We start from the raw sequence: 19,953 nt of genomic DNA on the forward strand, positions 1-19,953 counted from the left end.
GATCAGAGGAGTTATGGTCATGTTCAAGAGCTCGGGATACCAGACTCTCCGTGCCCAGTCCGGAACCACCAGTATTACTTGGGCCCGGTCTTGCCTTATCTTCTCCAGAACTCTGGGCAGAAGTGGGATTGGCGGGAAAGCGTACAGGAGTCCCGAGTTCCACTTACAACAAAAAGCGTCGCCGAGCGAGTGCCACCTTGAACGCACAAAACAGCCGACATTGCGCGTACCCTACGGAGGCAAACAAGTCTAACCAAGGTTCTCCCCACTGCAGGAAGAGACGGCTGAGTTAGTCTGCTCTGGCATTAAAGGAGCCTGCCAGGTGTTGAACCACCAGGGAAATGCCCTGATCTTCCAGTGAAGTCCAGAGACGAGGGGTTCTTGACAAAGAGTCCACGACCCCACTCTGCCTTGTTTTTTGCAATACCACATGGTGGTGGTATTGTCTGAACACCTGCACTGCTTTGCCCTTGGAGGGAAGAAATGCTTTCAATGCTAGTCTAATCGCTCAGAGCGCCAGAAGACTGATACGGAGACCTGTTTCCGCCAGAGACCAGACACCTTATCTCTGCCTCTCCCATGTGGCCACCCCATCCCAGAAGTGACACATCTGTCACGATAGTAAGATCTGGTTGGGGAAAGGAGAGGGATCTGCCCTTAACCCAATCATGATTCATTAATCACCACTGAAGGTCTTTAGCAGTCCCTTCCGAGATCTGGACCTTGTCGGACAGATTCCCCTGATGCTGTGCCCACTGGAACTTCAGGTCCCACTGCAGAGCAAGCATATACCATCTGGCATTTTGAACCAACAGGATGCAGGAGGCCATGAGGCCCAGCAGCCTCAGTCATTCTCACTGAAATGCAGGATAGAGGCTGAAACATCGGTATCATAGCCTGAATATCCTGGACTCGCTTTTCAGGAGGATATGCCCGAAATTGCACTGTATCCAGAACAGCTCCAATGAAAGGGAGCTTCTGAGAAGGACTCAGGTGTGACTTCGGCATGTTGATAGTGAACCCCAGCAAATGCAAAAGGTTCACGTAGTCTGGAGGTAGGAGACAACTGTCTGGGGCGAGTTCACCTTCAACAGCCAATCGTCGAGGTAGGGGAAGACTTGACCAATAACCTGCGCAGATGAGCTGCCCCCACTGCCATCACTTTCGTGAACACCCGAGGGGCACTGGTAAGGCCAAAGGGGAGCACGATAAACTGAGTGCTCGTGACCTACCACGAATCATAGGCAACGCCGGTGGGCCGGCAAGACGGGAATGTGGAAGTATGCATCTTGCAAGTCCAATGCTACCATCCAGTCTCCGGGATCCAGGGCAGATAGGACCTGAGCCAATGTCAACATTTTGAACATCTTTTTGAGGAAGAGATTGAGGAACCGAAGATCTAATATAGGATCAAAGACCTTTGTCCATTTTCGGAACCAGATAGTAGCAGGAATAGCAACCACAACCTACTTCTGGCAACGGAACCCTCTCTATAGCTCCTTTGGCCAAAAGGGCTTGGACTTCCTCACAGAGAAGTGCCATATGATCCTCCGATATCTGACTGTATAAAGATGGCATGACTGGAGGAGATTTCTCAAAAGGGAGGGAGAAGCCCCCCCCCCCCCCCGGACAATTTGGAGGACCCACCTGTCCGAGTTAATGTCTTGCCATTGGGGCACATGATGGCATAAGCTGCCACCTAGTGTATCTGATGTACCTGCGGACTAGGAAGGCTTGGAGGCTGAGGAGGGGGCGGGTGGACTGGGCGACCTGCTGGCTCCCTGATCCCCTGGAATGTGGGACACCGCGTTAGCGGCGGGGCTATACAGCATGCGCGGGTCGGTGGGAAAGGACGCAGTTGGGTGCCTCTTCCGTAGCCACAAAAGGGGCGAAAAGCTAACTGCTGGGGTCTAGGTGCAGGTGCGAGGCCAAGGAACCGGGCCGTGGCTCCGGATTCCTTAAAACGGCTGAAACACAGAGTCTGCCTTGTTTACGAAGAGACGTGTGCCATCAAAGGGCATGTCCATCAAGGATTGCTGGACATCCCCCCGAAAAGCCAGACATTCATAGCCAGACGCGGCGTCTCAATGCCACCGTTAATGCAACCGATCTGCCCAGAGAGTCGGTCGTATCAAGTCCACAACGAATCATGAACTTAGCTGCATCCCTCCCATCTGTTACGGCTTGGGACAGGACAGTCAGGGCCTCCTCCAGAACTGCAGGCAGCACTTGCGTGACCGTATCCCAGAGAGTATGGGAATAGCAGCCCAAAAGGCATGCGGTGTTCACGGACCGCAAAGCTAGACTGCTGGAAGAAAATAACTTTGTCCCCAAATTATCCAGTCTTTTTGATTCCCTATCAGGGGGAGCTGTAGGGAATGCCCCAGATGAAGGAGCCTGGATGACAAGGCTCTCAGACGTGGGGTGTTGAGTCAGGAACTTTGGGTCTGACGGCGCAGGCCGATAGCGGCTGGCAATCGTCCTATTCACAGGAGGCCCTGTGCTGGGTGTGGACCGAGTACCCAAAAGGACATCGGTCAGTGCTTCATTGAAGGGTAAAAGGGGCTCAGAAGAAGACGACTCTAGATGAAGCACGTCTGTTAGGATACTAGGCCTAAATTCCACAAAAGGAAGCTCTAGGTCCAGGACCTCAGCCACCCTTCTCACCACCATAGAGTAAGAAGCACCCTCCTCCGTAGCCACGCTAGGAGGAGAGAGCATACCAGTGTCAGGGGAGGTGTCTAGTCCACTGGCATCACCCAAATCCTGCACCCAGTCCACTTGTGGGTCAAGCTGGTATTCTAAAGGGTCCAGTGACCCCTCCATACTCTCCCAATAAGGGTCGGAATCAAACCTGGGTCTAGGAGAGCCCCATAGAGAAAGGAATCGGCGCTGATCGACGTTGTTCCGGCTCGGTTATGAGTATGGGATTGATGATTGTGGGACCAACCGGCGTCGGGAGCGTCAACGTCTGACCGGACGCCGGGGAAGTTCGCTGTGGCACGACCGGCATCGGGATGGATCCGCGATTGGATCGGAGGGGCCCTCCGGAGACTAGGCCGAAGCAGACTGCTTCGAAACCGAAGGGACCCCAACCAACTCACCTGTGCCCGAAGGTGGGTGGGGCCACCCACAAATGAGGCGCATGGCCTCGTAAAATTCTTTAAGTTGGGCGGGGGTGGCTCCGGCTCCCGGGAAGTCAGGGAATCGCAGAGCCAACCCAGAAGAAGGCTCCGTCGACGGAGGCCTAGAGTGTCGACGCTCTTCCTGCATCGTATCATCCGATCAACGGGGTGAAGTCGAAGAACGCTTGTCTTTCTTAGACGATGACTTCTTGTGATGCGAATATCCTGATGACTTGGATGACGAAGAGTGGTGGGGACTCTGTGGCAGATCAAGACCTTCCTCTCGAACGGGACCGTGAGCACCGCTGTCTCAAATGTCGGGCTACCATGCGCATTAGGGACCGCTACCTCAAAGCCTTCGGGTTCATGGCCCGACACTCTGAGCACGACTCTGGGTCGTGATTGCGCCAGAACACCATAAGCACACGAGGTGCGGATCCGTCACTGACGGGAGTCGCAGGGCTTGAATGGAGTCTTGTGGGACATCCCTCGACGCATCCACAAACTCGTCAAAAATACGACAAAAATGTCCGAGTCAAAAAATGACTGTGGTAGCTCTTCTCCAGATCTGCGCACAGGCTGGCGCGGAAAGAAAAGAACTGCCGTCAGCACGCTGGGGTGGCGCCTATATACGCCTGCGACGTCATCACGGCGAGCACGACACCAATGACGCCCAAGGAGTCGACAGACTCCACCTGGCGGCGTGCAGAGGTACTGCTCGAAGAAAAATTCTCCGGATCCAGTCTGACGCCTGGGGAAATTCAAAGGTAAAGAATCTGGAACTAGAAATCTCTATCAGATTGTAGGTTCAATGCTCCATTTCTCTTAAGCGGGCTGCTCTATTGTGTACTTCGCCTAACATTGGAGTGCTCTTGCGCTTATTTGCTTCTCCTCCCCCCTGTATTCATCTCACTTTCACTTGTGCTTCTTCCCCACCCAAGATCTCTCTCCACCATGTGCTTCTCCTTTTGCCCATGTGTTGCTGCCTCCCTTGAGCACAACATTTCCCCGACTCCCTGGGCAAAAAAAAAAATCTGTCTCATTCTGCTGACACCCAATGGCAGATTCCTCCACCCCCTCCTCCCCCTAAAAGTAGTTCAAATATTAGCTCTATGATTAGCTAGGATACTGAAGGCAAATAGTTTTCTATTACACCATCCTATGGTGCTAAGCAATCTCTCAGGTTTCAGTTCACAATTCCCCTGTGCTTCACTCCATTAGTGTTATTCTTCTGTTATGACACTTTACCCTACTTCTCAATCCCACATTTCACTTCAATTCCATATTGCAGGCTTTTCTGTGTAGCTAGCTTTATTTTACAATGAGTCTTCAGCTACACCTCTCCAATCCGAAGAGCCTATTTCTATAGGTGGTTTTACTCATCTGAAACATGGTGCCTAAACCTATATATGACTTGATTTATCCAGTAACTGGTTCTTTTAAATGTATGTCATTAGGTTTTCCTGGTGTCCTGCTTAGTCCACTAATCTCTAGTGCTCTTCCATCAATCACAATTTCAAAAGTCTGTGATGCACTGTATCATATTCACCCTCAACTTCAGTCACGTACTCCATCAATACATGCTTTTATCTATCCAGTCGATCGTGTTCTGCTCTGTTAGCACATTTTTCCCCCCAATTCATTCGCTTTATGAATTATCATATTTCTGTAAACAATTACCTCCTCAGAATCTACACATAAATAATGCTCACCAGTGTTGGTTCATGAACTCTTTCTGCGTGATAGTAAAGGTGCACAGCTTGTTGCACAGCGAGTCCTCATCCTAAAACAAAAGAAATCATAACAGAAAAATCAGATCAAAAAACACAAAACTAACATTTCAATTCGGGTAACATTATACATCTTTCTAATCTACCCCAATGAGCAAAACTACATGGAAAGCATCACTGTGAGGAAATGCCTACTTGGCATGGTTATCCCGACTTTTTGGCTTTGCTGATGCTAAGTTTTGATTGAAAGTGTGCTGTGACCATGCTAACCAGGCCCCAGCACCAGTGTTCTTTCCCTAAACTGTACCTTTGCTTCCACAATTGGCACAGCCCTGGCACTAAGATAAGTCCCTTGTAACTGGTACCAAGGGCCCTTGTGCCAGGGAAGGTCTCTAAGGACTGCAGCATGTCTTATCCCACCCTTGGGACCCCTCACTCAGCACATGCACACTGCCCTATAGGTTGTGTGTGCTGGTGGGGAGAAAATGACTAAGTAGACATGGCCCTCCCCTCAGGGTGCCATGCCAACCTCACAGTGCCTGTGGCATAGGTAAGTCACCCCCCTAGCAGGCCTTACAGCCCTAAGTCAGGGTGCACTATACCACAGGTGAGGGCCTATGTGCATGAGCACTATGCCCCTACAGTGTCTAAGCAAAACTTTAGACATTGTAAGTGCAGGGTAGCCATACGAGTATATGGTCTGGGAGTTTGTCAATTACAAACTCCTCAGTTCCATAATGGCTACACTGAAATCTGGGAAGTTTGGTATCAAACTTCTCAACACAATAAATGCACACTGATGCCAGTGTGGAATTTATTGTAACATGCACCCAGAGGGCATCTTAGAGATGCTCCCTGAATACCAATCCGACTTCTAGTGTGGGGTGGACCAGTTTCTGCCAGTCTGCCACAACCAGACAAGTTGCTGGCCACATGGGGAGAGTGCCTATGTCACTCTATGGCCAGGAACAAAGCCTGCACTGGGTGGAGGTGCTTCACACCTCCCCCTGCAGGAACTGTAACACCTGGCAGTGAGCCTCAAAGGCTCACCCCCCCTTTGTTACAGCGCCCCAGGGCATCCCAGCTAGTGGAGATGGCCGCCCCTCCGGCCACTGCCCCCACTTTTAGCGGCAAGGCTGAAGGAGATAATTAGGAAAACAAGGAGGAGTCACCCACCAGTCAGGACAGCCCCTAAGATACCCTGAGCTGAGGTGACTCCTGCCTTTAGAAATCCTCCATCTTAGTTTTGGAGGATTCCCCCAATAGGATTAGGGATGTGTCCCCCTACCCACAGGGAGGAGGCACAAAGAGGGGTTAGTCACCCCCCAGGACAGTAGCCATTGGCTACTGCTCTCCCAGACCTTAACACACCCCTAAATTTAGTATTTAGGGGCACCCCAGAACCCAGGAAATCAGATTCCTGCAACCTGAACTACAAAGAAGGACTGCTGACCTACAAGCCTGCAGAAACGACAGACGACGACAACTCCTTTGGCCCCAGCCCTACCGGCCTGTCTCCTGACTCGAAAACCTGCAACCAGCGACGCATCCAACAGGGACCAGTTACCTCTGAAGCCTCAGAGGACTGCCCTGACCCCCAGGACCAAGAAACCTCCGTGAGCAGCGGCTCTGCCCAACAACAGCAACATCTTTGTAACAAAGAAGCAACTTTTAAAGAATTCACTCTTCCCGCCTGAAGTGTGAGACTTCACACACTGCACCCAACGCCCCCGGCTCGAGGACCAGGGAAGCAACACCACAGGGAGGTCTCCCTGGTGACTACGACCCCGTGAGTAGCCAGACACGACCCCCCTACACCCCCACAGCAACGCCTGCAGACAGAATCCAGAGGCTCCCCCTGAACGTAACTGCCTTTAACAAGGAACCCGACGCCTGGACCAAGCACTGCACCCACAGCCCCCAGCACATGAAGGAACCGAACCTCAGTGCAGGAGTTGCCCCCCAGGCGACCCTCTGCCTAGCCCAGGTAGTGGCTGTCCCGAGAAGTCCCCCCCCCCCCCCCCAGTGCCTGCCTGCACCGCTAGAGACACCCCCGGGTCCCTCCATTGAACCCCCAACGGTGGGCTGCCTATGCCCAGGAACTGAGACCTGTAAGTGTCTTATTTACCTCACAACCTAACCATTACTTACCTCCCCCAGGAACTGTTGATTTGTGCACTAAGTGTCCACTTTTAAAATAGCTTATTGCCATTTTAACAAAAACTGTATATGGTACCTTGCATTTTATGTGTTATTTCAAATCTTGAACTTGTGGTTAATAAAATAAATTAGGAAACAATATTTTTATGTATAAAAACCTATTGACCTGGAGTTAGTCTGAATGTGGGCTCCTCATTTATTGCCTGTGTGTGTACAACAAATGCTTAACACTACATTCTGATAAGCCTACTGCTCGACCACACTACCACAAATTAGAGCATTGGAATTATCTAATTTTGCCACTATCTTAACTCTAAGGGGTACCCTTGGACTCTGTGCACACTATCTCTTACTTTGAGATAGTATATACAGAGCCAACTTCCTACAATCACTACTAAGGGGGACTTTTTGTTTCGGGATAGCTTCACCCAATGACTTGATTAATCAGTTTTCAGTCTATCTCTAAAGAAAGGAGAGTTCAATATATCGGCTTCCTCTGGAGATATGGGATACTTGACTAATCAATGAATAAATCATTAGGGTAGGAAGTTGGCTCTGTATATACTATTTCAAAGTAAGAAATTAGGTAAGTTAAGACCAGGTTAAGATCCCATTGGGGCATGATGAATGGGACAGCAGGAAAAAGATGTGTGAGGTGTAGGAAGTTGGCTCTGTATATACTATCTCAATGTAAGAAATAGCATGCACAGAGTCCAAGGGTTCCTCTTAGAGGTAAGATAGTGGCAAAAAGAGATCATTCTAATGCTCTATTTTGTGGTAGTGTGGTCGAGCAGTAGGCTTATCAGAGGGTAGTGTTAAGCATTTGTTGTACACACAGGCAATAAATGAGGAACACACACTCAGACTTACTCCAGGCCAATAGGTTTTTATATAGAAAAAATTATCTTTTCTTAGTTTATTTTAAGAACCACAGGTTCAAGATTTACAAGTAATACTTCAAATGAAAGGTATTTCACTCAGGTATTCTAGGAACTTTGAATAATCACAACAGCATATACAGTTTTGACAAAAATGGCAATAAGCTATTTTAAAAGTGGACACAGTGCAAAAATCAACAGTTCCTGGGGGAGGTAAGTATTTGTTAAGTTCACAGGTAAGTAAAACACTTACAGGGTTCAAAGTTGGGTCCAAGGTAGCCCACCGTTGGGGGTTCAAGGCAACCTCATAGTTACCACACCAGCAGCTCAGGGCCGGTCATGTGCAGAGGTCAAAGTGGTGCCAAAAACACACAGGCTTCAATGGAAACAGGGGTGCCCCGGTTCCAGTCTGCCAGCAGGTAAGTACCTGCGTCCTTGGAGGGCAGACGAGGGGGTTTTGTAGGGCACGGGGAGGGGGGGGAGAACACAAGCAGGCACAGAAAGTACACCCTCAGCGGCACAGGGGCGGCAGGGTGCAGAGTGCAAACAGGCATCGGGTTTCAGATAGGAATCAATGGGGAGACCTGGGGACTCTTCAACGATGCAGGCAGGCACGGGGTGGGCTCCTCGGGGTAGCCACCACCTGGGCTAGACAGAGGGTCGCTACTGCACTGGAGTTCAGTTCCTTCAGGTCCTGGGGCTGCGGGTGCAGTGTTGGTTCCAGGCGTCGGGTCCCCTGTTACAGGCAGTCGTGGTCAGGGGGAGCCTCTGTGGGGGCTAAAGGGGGTCAACTCTGGCTACTCACAGGCTCGCAGTCACCGGGGAGTCCTCCCTGAGGTGTTTGTTTTCCGCAGGTCGAGCCGGGGGCGTCGGGTGCAGAGTGGAAAGTCTCACGCTTCTGGCGGGAAATGTGGGGTCTTTAAAGTTGCTTCTTTGCTGCAGAAAGTTGCAGTTTGTTGAACAGGGCCGCTGTTCTCAGGAGATTCTTGGTCCTTTAGATGCAGGGCAGTCCTCTGAGGCTTCAGAGGTCGCTGGTCCCTGTTGTATGCGTCGCTGTTGCAGTTTTCATCGAAGTAGGGAGACAGGCCGGGCTGGGGCCAAATCAGTTGTTTTCTCCGTCTTCACTGCAGGGCTTCAGGTCAGCAGTCCTTCTTTAGGTTGCAGGAATCTGATTTCCTGGGTTCAGGGTAGCCCCTAAATACTGAATTTAGGGGTGTTTAGGTCTGGGAGGGCAGTAGCCAATGGCTACTGTCCTTGAGGGTGGCTACACCCTCTTTGTGCCTCCTCCCTGTGGGGAAGGGGGCACATCCCTAATCCTATTGGTGGAATACTCCAAAACCAAGATGGGGGATTTCTAAAGACAGGGGGGTCAGCTCCGCTCAGGGCACCTTAGGGGCTGTCCTGACTGGTGGGTGACTCCTCCTTGTTTTTCTCATTATCTCCCCTGGACTTGCCGCCAAAAGTGGGGGCTGTGTCCAGGGGGCGGGCATCTCCACTAGCTGGAGTGCCCTGGGGCATTGTAACACGAAGCCTGAGCCTTTGAGGCTCACTGCTAGGTGTTACAGTTCCTGCAGGGGGAGGTGTGAAGCACCTCCACCCAGAGCAGGCTTTTGTTTGTCCTCAGAGAGCCCCAGGGGGTCAGAAACTCGTCTCTCAGCAGCAGGCTGGTACAGACTAGTCAGTCCTGCACCGAAGGATTGGGTAAAATACAGGGGGCATCTCTAAGATGCCCTCTGTGTGCACTTTTTAATAAATCCAACACTGGCATCAGTGTGGGTTTATTATTCTGAGACGTTTGATACCAAACTTCTCAGTATTCAGTGTAGCCATTATGGAGCTGTGGAGTTTGTTTTTGACAAACTCATAGACCATATGGAGAGGGGTCCCTTAGCGTGGCACAACATATGCTGCAGCCCTTAGGGACCTTCCCTGGTCACAGGGCGCTTGGTACCGCTGGTACCTTTTACAAGGGACTTATCTGTGTGCCAGGGGTGTGCCAATTGTGGAAACAATGGTACATTTTAGGTGAAAGAACACTGGTGCTGGGGCCTGGTTAGCAGGGTCCCAGCACACTTCTCAGTCAAGTCAGCATCAGTATCAGGCAAAAAGTGGGGGGGTAACTGCAACAGGGGGCCATTTCCTTACAATTAGCATTTCATTCCCGCACGGGTGAGTAGCGCGCTTTATAAATGTTAATGATTTGATTTGATTTGATTCATATTCTGATTTGCCCTCACGTTCTAAGATGTACTCACCGAGTCCTCCGCCTGGGAATCATCCTCTTCTACGGCAAGTTCTTCCACCCAATCTGAGTCCATCTCAATGGTCCGCTCTTCGCCATCAATGGGTTGGTGGCTAGGTCCCTGACCGCCACTCTGGCTAAGCGCGTTGGTGACATCAGCCAAATAGATCACAATGTGACAAGTGCACTCCAGGACAATTACATGCTGTGCAAAAGAAAAAGAGTGTCTATAAAAATATTCTGTAATACTAACAAAGCTTGGTCCATGTTGCTCAATGGAATGGATTAACTGCAGAAGAAAACATGGAGAACCCTTAAAATAAGAGGAGCTGCCTAGCTTACATCATCAGTCACCAAAATACATTTTCTCGAGCAGGGAATGCCATTATAAAGCATAGTTTACAAATGACACCACAGAGTAGCCAGACATATACACACCCCTCTGGTTGTACAATGCCAGACGAAAAAGCTACTTAACTCTGGGGTAAACTATCTTTCTGGTTGATACACTATATACCCGCATGTTTCTCAAATTTTGAATAATCCAGGCACCACAATGGATCCAGAAAATTTCCATAGTACTTCAGTGTCAGTAGGAAGCATTGGCTCTATATTGGTGTCAGAAACAATGCCTCTGAGTTCTGAACGGAGGCATCATGCACCTATCCCTGTGCCCTGATGTCAGTTTTGAGTCCATCTTTTCTGTGATAATGAGGTGGGTGGACAACAAAGACATTAATTCTGTAGAGGTGTATTGCTACAAAACAATGTGAAAAATTATAAACATGGCCTATCATCATCCATCAAGCTAGGGAGGAGTGTTGGATCTGCATGCTTTACAGTATTCACTTGAAAGATGGTACCAAAAGTAACTACCTTTGTTGTTTGATGGAAACTTCCACCTGCAGATTTATCAACATTTAAACAGATTACTCAGGATTAAATTGCTCGGCGGAGGAGCTTGAATGAATGAAACAAGGATGTCCAAGAGGACCTAACAGGCAAAATGAACATCTTACAACAATTCTAAATTTAACCAGTAGTGCTTGTAGGAAAGTCCCCTATTTCTGGCATTGTTACCCTCACTTTTTGCCTGATGTTAGTGTGCTTAGATTGTTTTCACTGGGAACCTGCTAACCATGATCCCAGCGATTGTGCTCTTCCCTCCAAGTTTAGTTGCTTTTGCACTTCTTACACTCCACAATTGGTATACGGGGGTACCCCTCTAAATCCCTAGAATATGGTACCTCGGTTTCCAGGGCATTTGTACACCAGGAGTCCACATGGGAGCCCATGCAAACTTGTCTGTAGGCCTGAGATTTTCAGCCTGTGTGAAATGGTGCTTGCACCCTTTCACTGCTGGTCACACCACCAGGTTACTGCAAGTCACCCCATATAGTAGGCCCTTCCAGCCCAAAAGGCAGGGTGCAGGTCCCTGTGTGAAGGCAACCCTGCATGAGGAGAGGTGCCCCAACAAACTCCTGTTCCAATCCTTTGGACTTCCTAAGTGCGAGAAAGCCATTTTAGCTATGTACTGGACACAGGTCATACTACCTGTGGTCCAGCTACATGAAGGACTGAGTGGTCTCTGCCAGCCTGCCACTGAGAGACCAGTCACTGAGGAACTGGGTAAAATACAGGGGGCATCTCTAAGATGCCCTCTGTGTGCATTTTTTAATAAATCCAGCACTGGCATCAGTGTGGGTTTATTATTCTGAGAAGTTTGATACCAAACTTCTCAGTATTCAGTGTAGCCATTATGGAGCTGTGGAGTTCGTTTTGACAAACTCCCAGACCATATACTTAATATGGCCACACTGTACTTGCGTCTAAAAATAGACTTCGACACTGCAGGGGCATATTGTTCATGCAGCTATGCCCTCACGTGTTGTATAGTGCACCCTACCTTAGGGCTGTAAAGCCTGCGAGAGGGGTGAATTACCTATGCCATAGGCAGTATTTTGTGTGCATGGCATCCTGAGGGGGATGCCATGTCGACTTTGCCTTTTTCTCCCTACCAACACACACAATATGCAATGGTAGTGTGCATGTGTTAGGTGAGGGGTCCCTTAGGGTGGCGCAACACATGCTGCAGCCCTTAGGGACCTTACCTGGTCACAGGGCCCTTAGTACCACTGGTACCTTTTACAACTGACTTATCTGTGTGCCAGGGGTGTGGCAACTATGGAAACAATGGTACATTTTTTGTGAAAACACTGGTGCTGGGGCCTGGTTAGCAGGGTCCCAGCACATTTTGTTAGTGAAGTCACCATCAATATCGGGCAAAAAGTGGGGGGTAACTGCAACAGGGAGCCATTTTCCTATAACACCCACTTATTTGCCCCAATTTTGACAATTAGGTACTTGTGCAATGGTTCTGAAAAACTACCAAACAAGACGTGGTGCATGCGCTCTGACCCTTAAAATGGTGCATGGTTAAGTGCTCGGTCCCACTGGCATAGCCTAGTCTATTTTGACATCCCTAGCATAAAGCACCAGGGGTACCCAGGGCTGCAACATTTGTTGCGCCACCTTGAGTAGGACAAGGTAAAACACAGCTCTCAGTCTGCCACTGCAGACTGGAAGGGCAGTTTTAAGCTTACTAGGCCTTGCCATTCAAATTAATGGCAAAGCACAAACCTCCCTTTTTAACATATATGTCACAACTAAAGCAGGCCTAACAAGCCCTAAGGCAGAGTGCTGTAGCTTAAAAAGTGGGACATGTTCCAGCAGTAAAAACACTACATTTTCATTTTTACTATGGAATGGCTAGTAGCCCCATTGGCAAGTACAGAGTTACAGGGTGGTACCCCAGCCCTCTTAACTTCTGAATGGGACTAAGGCTGGTACTGTATGGTATAACAATAAGTGCATTAAATCGGATTTAATTGTTAAATCAAACTTAATGTCACTGTGGGGGAAAATGTAATTTTAGAAGTTGCCACTTTAACTGCACAAGGTTTCCAGTGCCCTTTTACTAATGTACAAGGGCTTGTCCTGCAGACAGCTTTCTGCCCTCCTGAGGATACATGCTAACGACTCCCAGGTAATGACACAATAAGGGCCTACATGGGAGGGAGGGGGCTTGGGACAATTGTAGGCAAGAGAACATCCATTACTCACAGTAGGGGCCGTAACTGAGAAATATTCTCTGCCCAAGTTACATAGCACCCCTCACACTAGCCCAACCCCAAATGTGGTTATCCAACAAACCGGTTAGATTCTACAAGTGTGGTTGCTGCATTTCGTGTCAATTGCTCTAAACAGAACCCTGACCTTCACATACAATACGGGGTTAGTCACCATGTCAGACAGTTCATCAATTGCAATACGAGGTTTACAGCTAACTGCATCAGTTGCGCGTGCGGACATATATATGTGGGCAGCACGATCCGCCCTCTTAAAGAACGCATCCAAGAACATATCAGGGCAATCAGGAACTTCAGTACCACCTATCCATTTGCAACACATTTTAACTCACAACATGAGGGAACGCACATTCCCAACATTAGGTTCCATGGCATTACCCAAAGTGGCACCATCGCCCAGAATGGGGGATATGATCAAAGAGCTACGCAAATGTGAAGCCAAATGGATACTCAAACTACGGGTTGTGGAAAAAGGTCTAAACATTGATAGGAAATGACATGTATTTTTGACCTAATCACATGGTTGACATAACGTGATACACCCACCTGTAATCTCTCTTGGCTGAGCATACTTGAGTACCAGTCTACATCTTGGGTACTCAACTAGGAGTACTAGCCAGTATGTTTTTATATATATACTTATACCTTCAAACCTCAGTTTACAACCTTCATTCTGCTTCTGTCTCAATATCAATGTTTTATATATCTTGACATGGTCATACCCTTTGATTGCTTTTTTCTCTACGTACATCATTGCTTGTTTAAAATAGGACACCTAATGCAATAATATGCAATTATTATATTTTACACTACAAGCTGAGGTGATTACCTTATACTTCATGGTACTGACCTGTTGACCTGCCTATTCTAAATCTGCCTATATGCGAATTTGTTTGCTCAGATACAATGGGTACCTGCGTGTACTATACTGCATGACAATGTTGTTCTATCTCTAACCAAATACTAGTTTTTGGACATGTACACATCAATACAGTATTTGTTGTAATCATGTGTCTCTTTACAATTGTCACAGACCCTTATGGCTTTCTGCACGTTCTGGTGAAATTCCCTCACTGCCCGGGCCTATCTCTGCATACAAGCCTACCTTTGCATAACCTATCGTACTAAATATGGTCGCCATTTTGCACATTTCCATTTGGTTACTCCCGCGTGCTAGCTTCTATGGCCCTAATCGGCCCAAGTCCTTTATTTATTTTTAAACACCACACCCACTACTTAATCACCACCATTTGGGAAACTACTGGGACCGGCTTCAACGTAGAGCGCACGTGCTTACGAAGCGGTGAGGTAAGCACTTTTTCCTTCGCTGTAAGGGGGGCATCCATTGGAGGCTTCGACACCTCTTTCCCTACCAATACTCTACCTATTTTACTATGCTGCGATTTGTTGCTAACGAGAGCCGCTATCGGGACTCGTATTGCTCTATCTTAAGGGGCACTAGCGCAAGGCTTTGTCACCTTGTTTTGTAACTATTTTCACGTTATGCACTGTGACACTTCATTTTTTACTATTTTAAACGCTATGGGGCGTTAGCATACATTCTTAGTTTTCACCATTACAAGCCCTTTCGCCTATTCGTTAATACAGAGGGTTGCCTACGGGGGTCTTTGCCACCTCTTTTGTCGGGACCCAGATTGCTCAGTTTTTCGGTCTACTGACCGAGCCTCCTTAACCCTAGAATTGCATAACTTTCTATGCCTGACTAGGCGTTTTTTGTCTTCCGACCCAGCAATCCTTATGCCCGCAGGTCGTGGTGACATCACTCACCTGGGCAATAGCAGGCTATTCCAAGCTTTCTCCCTATCTTTCACAGGAACACATTTGGCAATAATGAACTTCTCGATGCCCATTACCTGGCCACATCTGGACTATTAATTCTTTCTACGTACTTCTTGGAACTACAGGTACCTTATCTATTTCAATTACTACATACTGCGCCCTATGTGCCTAACTTTATTATAAATTCTTAATTTGTTTTGACATTTCGCATCCCGTGTGGCTCATTGGCATTGGTTTCCCCTTTTTTTCCCCTCTTCTTTCTCTCCTATGTCCCCTCCACAGCTACAACTTACTTTTTCTCCCATTTGGAGTCTAACAACCGTCTGGTCTACAAGTTTAGGTAGGTTGCGTCACAATCACTAGACTTTTTCACTAGCTCACGCGTGTTGCTCACCTCACATACACGGAGCCATACATATAGGTTCACGTCCACGCATGAGCCGGCTTACCGTTTGGTACAACACTTTTTTGGTGTCCTCTTTTGAAAACTTTGACTGGTTGCGTTGGACATCTATCCCAATCCTAGTTTCCTTGGGTGCTTACCAACACCTCTGTGCTCCTACCACATTACAATATCATTCATGTGATTCATGTCTGTATTTTTCCCTTAGATATATATATGTTTTTTAATTCCTGTATGATACTTTCTCACATCTATGCTGATCATATGTATATTCTTTCACGTTATTAACAAACCTCACTATTTGTCATTTGTATGTGTAATGAAATTGGAACAAATCTTTGTACCTCACATTCCTTACAGCCTTGAAAAAGTCACTGTGATGAAACACGTGTTGGCTGTCTTACTTCACTGTGCCTACTGACCTACAAACGTTTGGTACAAATAAACATCCCTCTGTAAAAACAGAGAATTACTGTACCATCAACCAATCGTGTTCTCTACTCACCAAAGTTGTTTACTTTTATTCTATTAGTGTTTATGCTTATTGTGTGCTGTGATCATATCCTTCTATGTTACATGGTGTGTGTCTTTGTACACCTTAATGTGCCTTGGGGTAGTAGGGCACCTGACACTTGCACCATCTGTGAATTTACTTTTGGACTACACTGGGCGTTGCTGTAGCTCAAACCACTATTACCTTTTATTTTGGTTTCATGGGAGTGAGGTGTTTCCTCCCTCCTGAAGTCAGCCCTCAAGTGTTAGCCCTAAAGGCAAGATCAAAGGAGAAGTTGCCTTTGAAGGGCAAATGGGTAACACTTGGGAAAGGGGCTGGTCTATTGCTTAGGCAGCCAAGCTGGCACTAGAGGGAAGCGAGGACAAGACAGTTGTCAAAACACTTTCAGGGGTGTGTAGCTTCTTAGTAGCCACACCTCTTGCGGTGGGCTAAGGAGCTCTGAATGTCAAGACATGGGTCTCGCTATTTTGCCAGTGAGCAGAATGGTGCATCCTGGGACAGTCAGATGCCACACTTTCTAGGACGTCGTCATCAGGAGGGAGGAAACACGATAGCCCATTGGCTACCATCCACATCTTAAATAAGGGCACTCAGAACTCTGATCTTGCCGGACTTTGAAGGACTGAAGGAGAACTGCCCTGCTGCACCGAGGGACCAGCAAAGAGGTTGCACAGATGAAGACTGCATCTGCTGCACCTGGTGGCTAGTGAAGAGGGACTGTCTGCAGTGTCTTGCTCAGGGAGTGTAGGAAACAGGCCCTTGTTGCAGTTATTGCCCCCGCACCCCCCCACACACACTTTTTGCCTTCTATTGATGTTGAGTGTGTGCAGGGATCCTGCTAACCAGGTGGCAACACCAGTGTTCTTTCACTAAAAATGTACCATTGTTTCCACAACTGGCACACCTTTGGCAGACAGAGAAGTCCCTTGTAAAAGGTACCATTGGTACCTAGGGCCCTGTGGCCAGGGAAGGTCCCTAAGGGCTGCAGCATGTGTTGTGCCACCCTAAGGGACTTTGCACAAAACACATGCACACTGCAGATTGTGTGTGCTGGCAGGGAGATAAAGGGCAAAGTCAACATGGTATTGCTCTCAGGATGCCATGCCCACAAAACACTGCCTGCGGCAAAGGTTAGTCACCCCTCTAGAGGCCTTACAGCCCTAAGGCAGGGTACACTATGCCACAGACGAGGGCATAGCTGCATGTGCAAGTCCATTCTTAGACATTGTGGGTGCAGTGTGGCCATATTAAGTACGTGGTCTGGGAGTTTGTCAAAACTAACTCCACAACTCCATAATGGCTTCAATGAATACTGGGAAGTTTGGTATCTAACTTCTCAGCAGAATAAGCGCACACGGATGTCAGTGTGGGATTTATTGGGAAGTGTACCCAGAGGACATCTTAGAAATGCCACCTGTATGTTAGCCAAACTGCTAGTGTAGGACTGACTGTCTCTGCCAGCCTGCCACTTTCAGATGAGCTTCTGACCACATGGGGTGTGAGCCTTTGTGCTCTATGTGGTCAGAAACAAACCCTGTCCTGGATAGAGGTGCTTCACACCTCCCCTCCATGCAGGAACTATAACACCTGGTGGCAGGGAACCTCGAAGGCTCAAGTCTCTTGTTACAGTGCCCCAAGGCACTCCAGATAGTGAAGATGGCAGCACCCTGGACAGAGTCCCACTTTTGGCAGCAAGTTCAGTGGTAAATTTAGGGAAAAACAAGGAGAAGAGACCACTTCAACTGGGACCACCCCTAAGGTGTCCAGAGCTGAAGTGATTCCCTCCCTGCAGAATCCTCCTTCTTGCTTTGGAGGACAGGGACCAATAGGGGTAGGTGCCGCCCCCCCCCCCCCCAGTGGACACAAGAAGGGTTTCGCCACCCTCTGGGGCAGTAGCCATTGGCTACAGCCCTCTGACCCTGGAACGCCACTAAATATAGGATTTAAGGGCCTCCCTGAACCCAGCTCACCAGATTCCCAGTGACCTGACAAGAAATCAGGATTGCTAAGCTGAACCCCCAGCAGAAAAGAAGGAAGACGACAACTGATTTGCCTGCTTCAAAGAACCTGCACAAGATCAGCAACCTTTCCAATGGGACAAGCGACCTCTGCCAAGCTCCAGAGAACTGTCCTGCACCCAAAAGGACCAAGAACTAGTGGACAGGGGCCATGTCCAAGAAGAAACAACCACCAAGGACTCCAACACCACTCCGAATGCTTGAGTCTTGACCACTCTCTGCCACACGGCCACAGCCAGTGTCCATGTTGCCCAACAGACTAGAGAGGATCCCCAGGCGATTGCGAGCAAGTGCCCACCCTGGGTTGACCTCTCCACGAAGACACCCGCAGAGGGAATCCCAAGAACCCCGTGACCGTGAAAGCTCCGGACAAAGATATCTGGTGCCTAAAGATGCACTGCACCTGCAGCTTCCAGACCTTGGAGAACCCGACCTCCAGTGCAGGTACGTTCAGCAGACGGCCCTCCTCCCTGTTCAGCCTGTGGTTTACCCGAGTCGACCTCCTGGACCTCACTTGCAGCATCTGAGTGACCTCCGGGGTCCCATCAGAGAATCATTTGAAACCAGACGCCTTGTTTGCACCCTGCACCCGGCCGCCCCTCGACGCTGAGGGTGTATATTTGATGCCTACTTGTGGCCCCCCGTGCTCCACTAAACCCCCCAGGTCAGACCTCTGAAGACATGGGTACTTACATGCCTGCAGATCTGAAACCAAATGCCCCCCAGTCTCCAGAGGAGCACATGTTAAATTTGCCTCAACATTAACCTCTGCACCAGGCCGGCCCAGTGTTGCTGGGTGTTTTGGGTTAACTTGAACTTGGACCTGTGGACTTACTAACCCCCGGACACTTGAACTGTAAGTTTTGTACTTAACTGCAAATCAATCTAACTTTTCTTCCCCCCAGGAACGGTTTCTGAAAATTGCACTGTGTCAATTTTTAAAACCAATAATAGACAATATTTCAAAAACTGTATAACTTATTGATTTAAACAAAGTGCTATTGATATGTGTGAAACACAAATCTATTGAAGTACTTACCTGCAACTTGAATCTTGTAGTTCTACAAATAAATTAAGAAAATGTATTTTTTCTATATAAAAACCATTGGTCTGGAGTTAAGTCAATGGGTGTGTGCTTCTTCTAGTGTCTGTGTGTGTACAACAAATGCTTTGCATTACCCTCTGATAGGCCTAAATGCTCGACCACACTATCGCAAAAGAGCATTAATATTACCTGCTTTAGCCTCTGGGGAACCCCTGGACTCTGTGCACACTCATTTTGATATAATATACACAGAGCCAGCTTCCTACAGGGAGAACCGGTGTCTAGAGCTCAGTCAAGGCAAGTGAACTCCAAGTGCCAACTGACTGGCCTCCTGCTCGCAGCACAGGCACACAACAGTTCAAGAATCCTGATGGGACAAGTTGGTGGCCCCAAGTTTTCAAGCCGCTACCACCGCCGCGATGCAACACCTAGGAACAAGACCTGATGCACAGAGATACACAAGAGTTCACTGAGCCCGGGAATTCTGTCTGAGTTGCTGGGACCATCAGAATTCGAGTTATTGACCCAAGAAAGACTAGCCTGTGACTGTGATAAATGGTGACTGGTAGTACAGTGGCAAATGGACTTTGGACTGCATTGCATCCATAGCATCCTTAGAGCATCTTCAGCATCCTTCATCACTTGCAGCAGGACCACTCCATAGGAATCCTTTACAAGGACCAAGTACCTGGAATTGCTAACTGACTGATTTGCCTCTAGAGATAACTGCTATCCAGCATCACACTGGTCCCACTGACTAGCTCCCTGCCGGAGATGGTACTTATTCTTCCAACCACCGACACTTACATTGCCTACATTTTCTTTGAAAAAGTTTCTAGGTGTCTAATTCGTTGACTTTGCCAAGGCTTGTTCGCGGTTGAGTGAAAGT

At 48.4% G+C, this 19,953-nt stretch overlaps 1 protein-coding gene across 17 annotated transcripts in view; it reads right to left on the reverse strand.

Moving 5' to 3' along the window:
• The window catches only part of UBR4 (ubiquitin protein ligase E3 component n-recognin 4), a 1,862,787-nt gene that overhangs the window by 1,166,643 nt on the left and 676,191 nt on the right, over window positions 1-19,953 (reverse strand). For all 17 annotated transcript variants that reach the window (XM_069240131.1, XM_069240143.1, XM_069240141.1 and 14 more), the window contains exons 35-36: window positions 10,149-10,340; window positions 4,838-4,908 (exon numbers count right to left, since the gene is read on the reverse strand). In XM_069240131.1, coding sequence (XP_069096232.1) covers window positions 4,838-4,908; window positions 10,149-10,340 — 263 coding nt within the window. The remainder of the gene's footprint in view (window positions 1-4,837; window positions 4,909-10,148; window positions 10,341-19,953) is intronic.

This window comes from Pleurodeles waltl, chromosome 6 (genome assembly GCF_031143425.1).
Source record: "Pleurodeles waltl isolate 20211129_DDA chromosome 6, aPleWal1.hap1.20221129, whole genome shotgun sequence".
NCBI lineage: Eukaryota > Metazoa > Chordata > Amphibia > Caudata > Salamandridae > Pleurodeles > Pleurodeles waltl.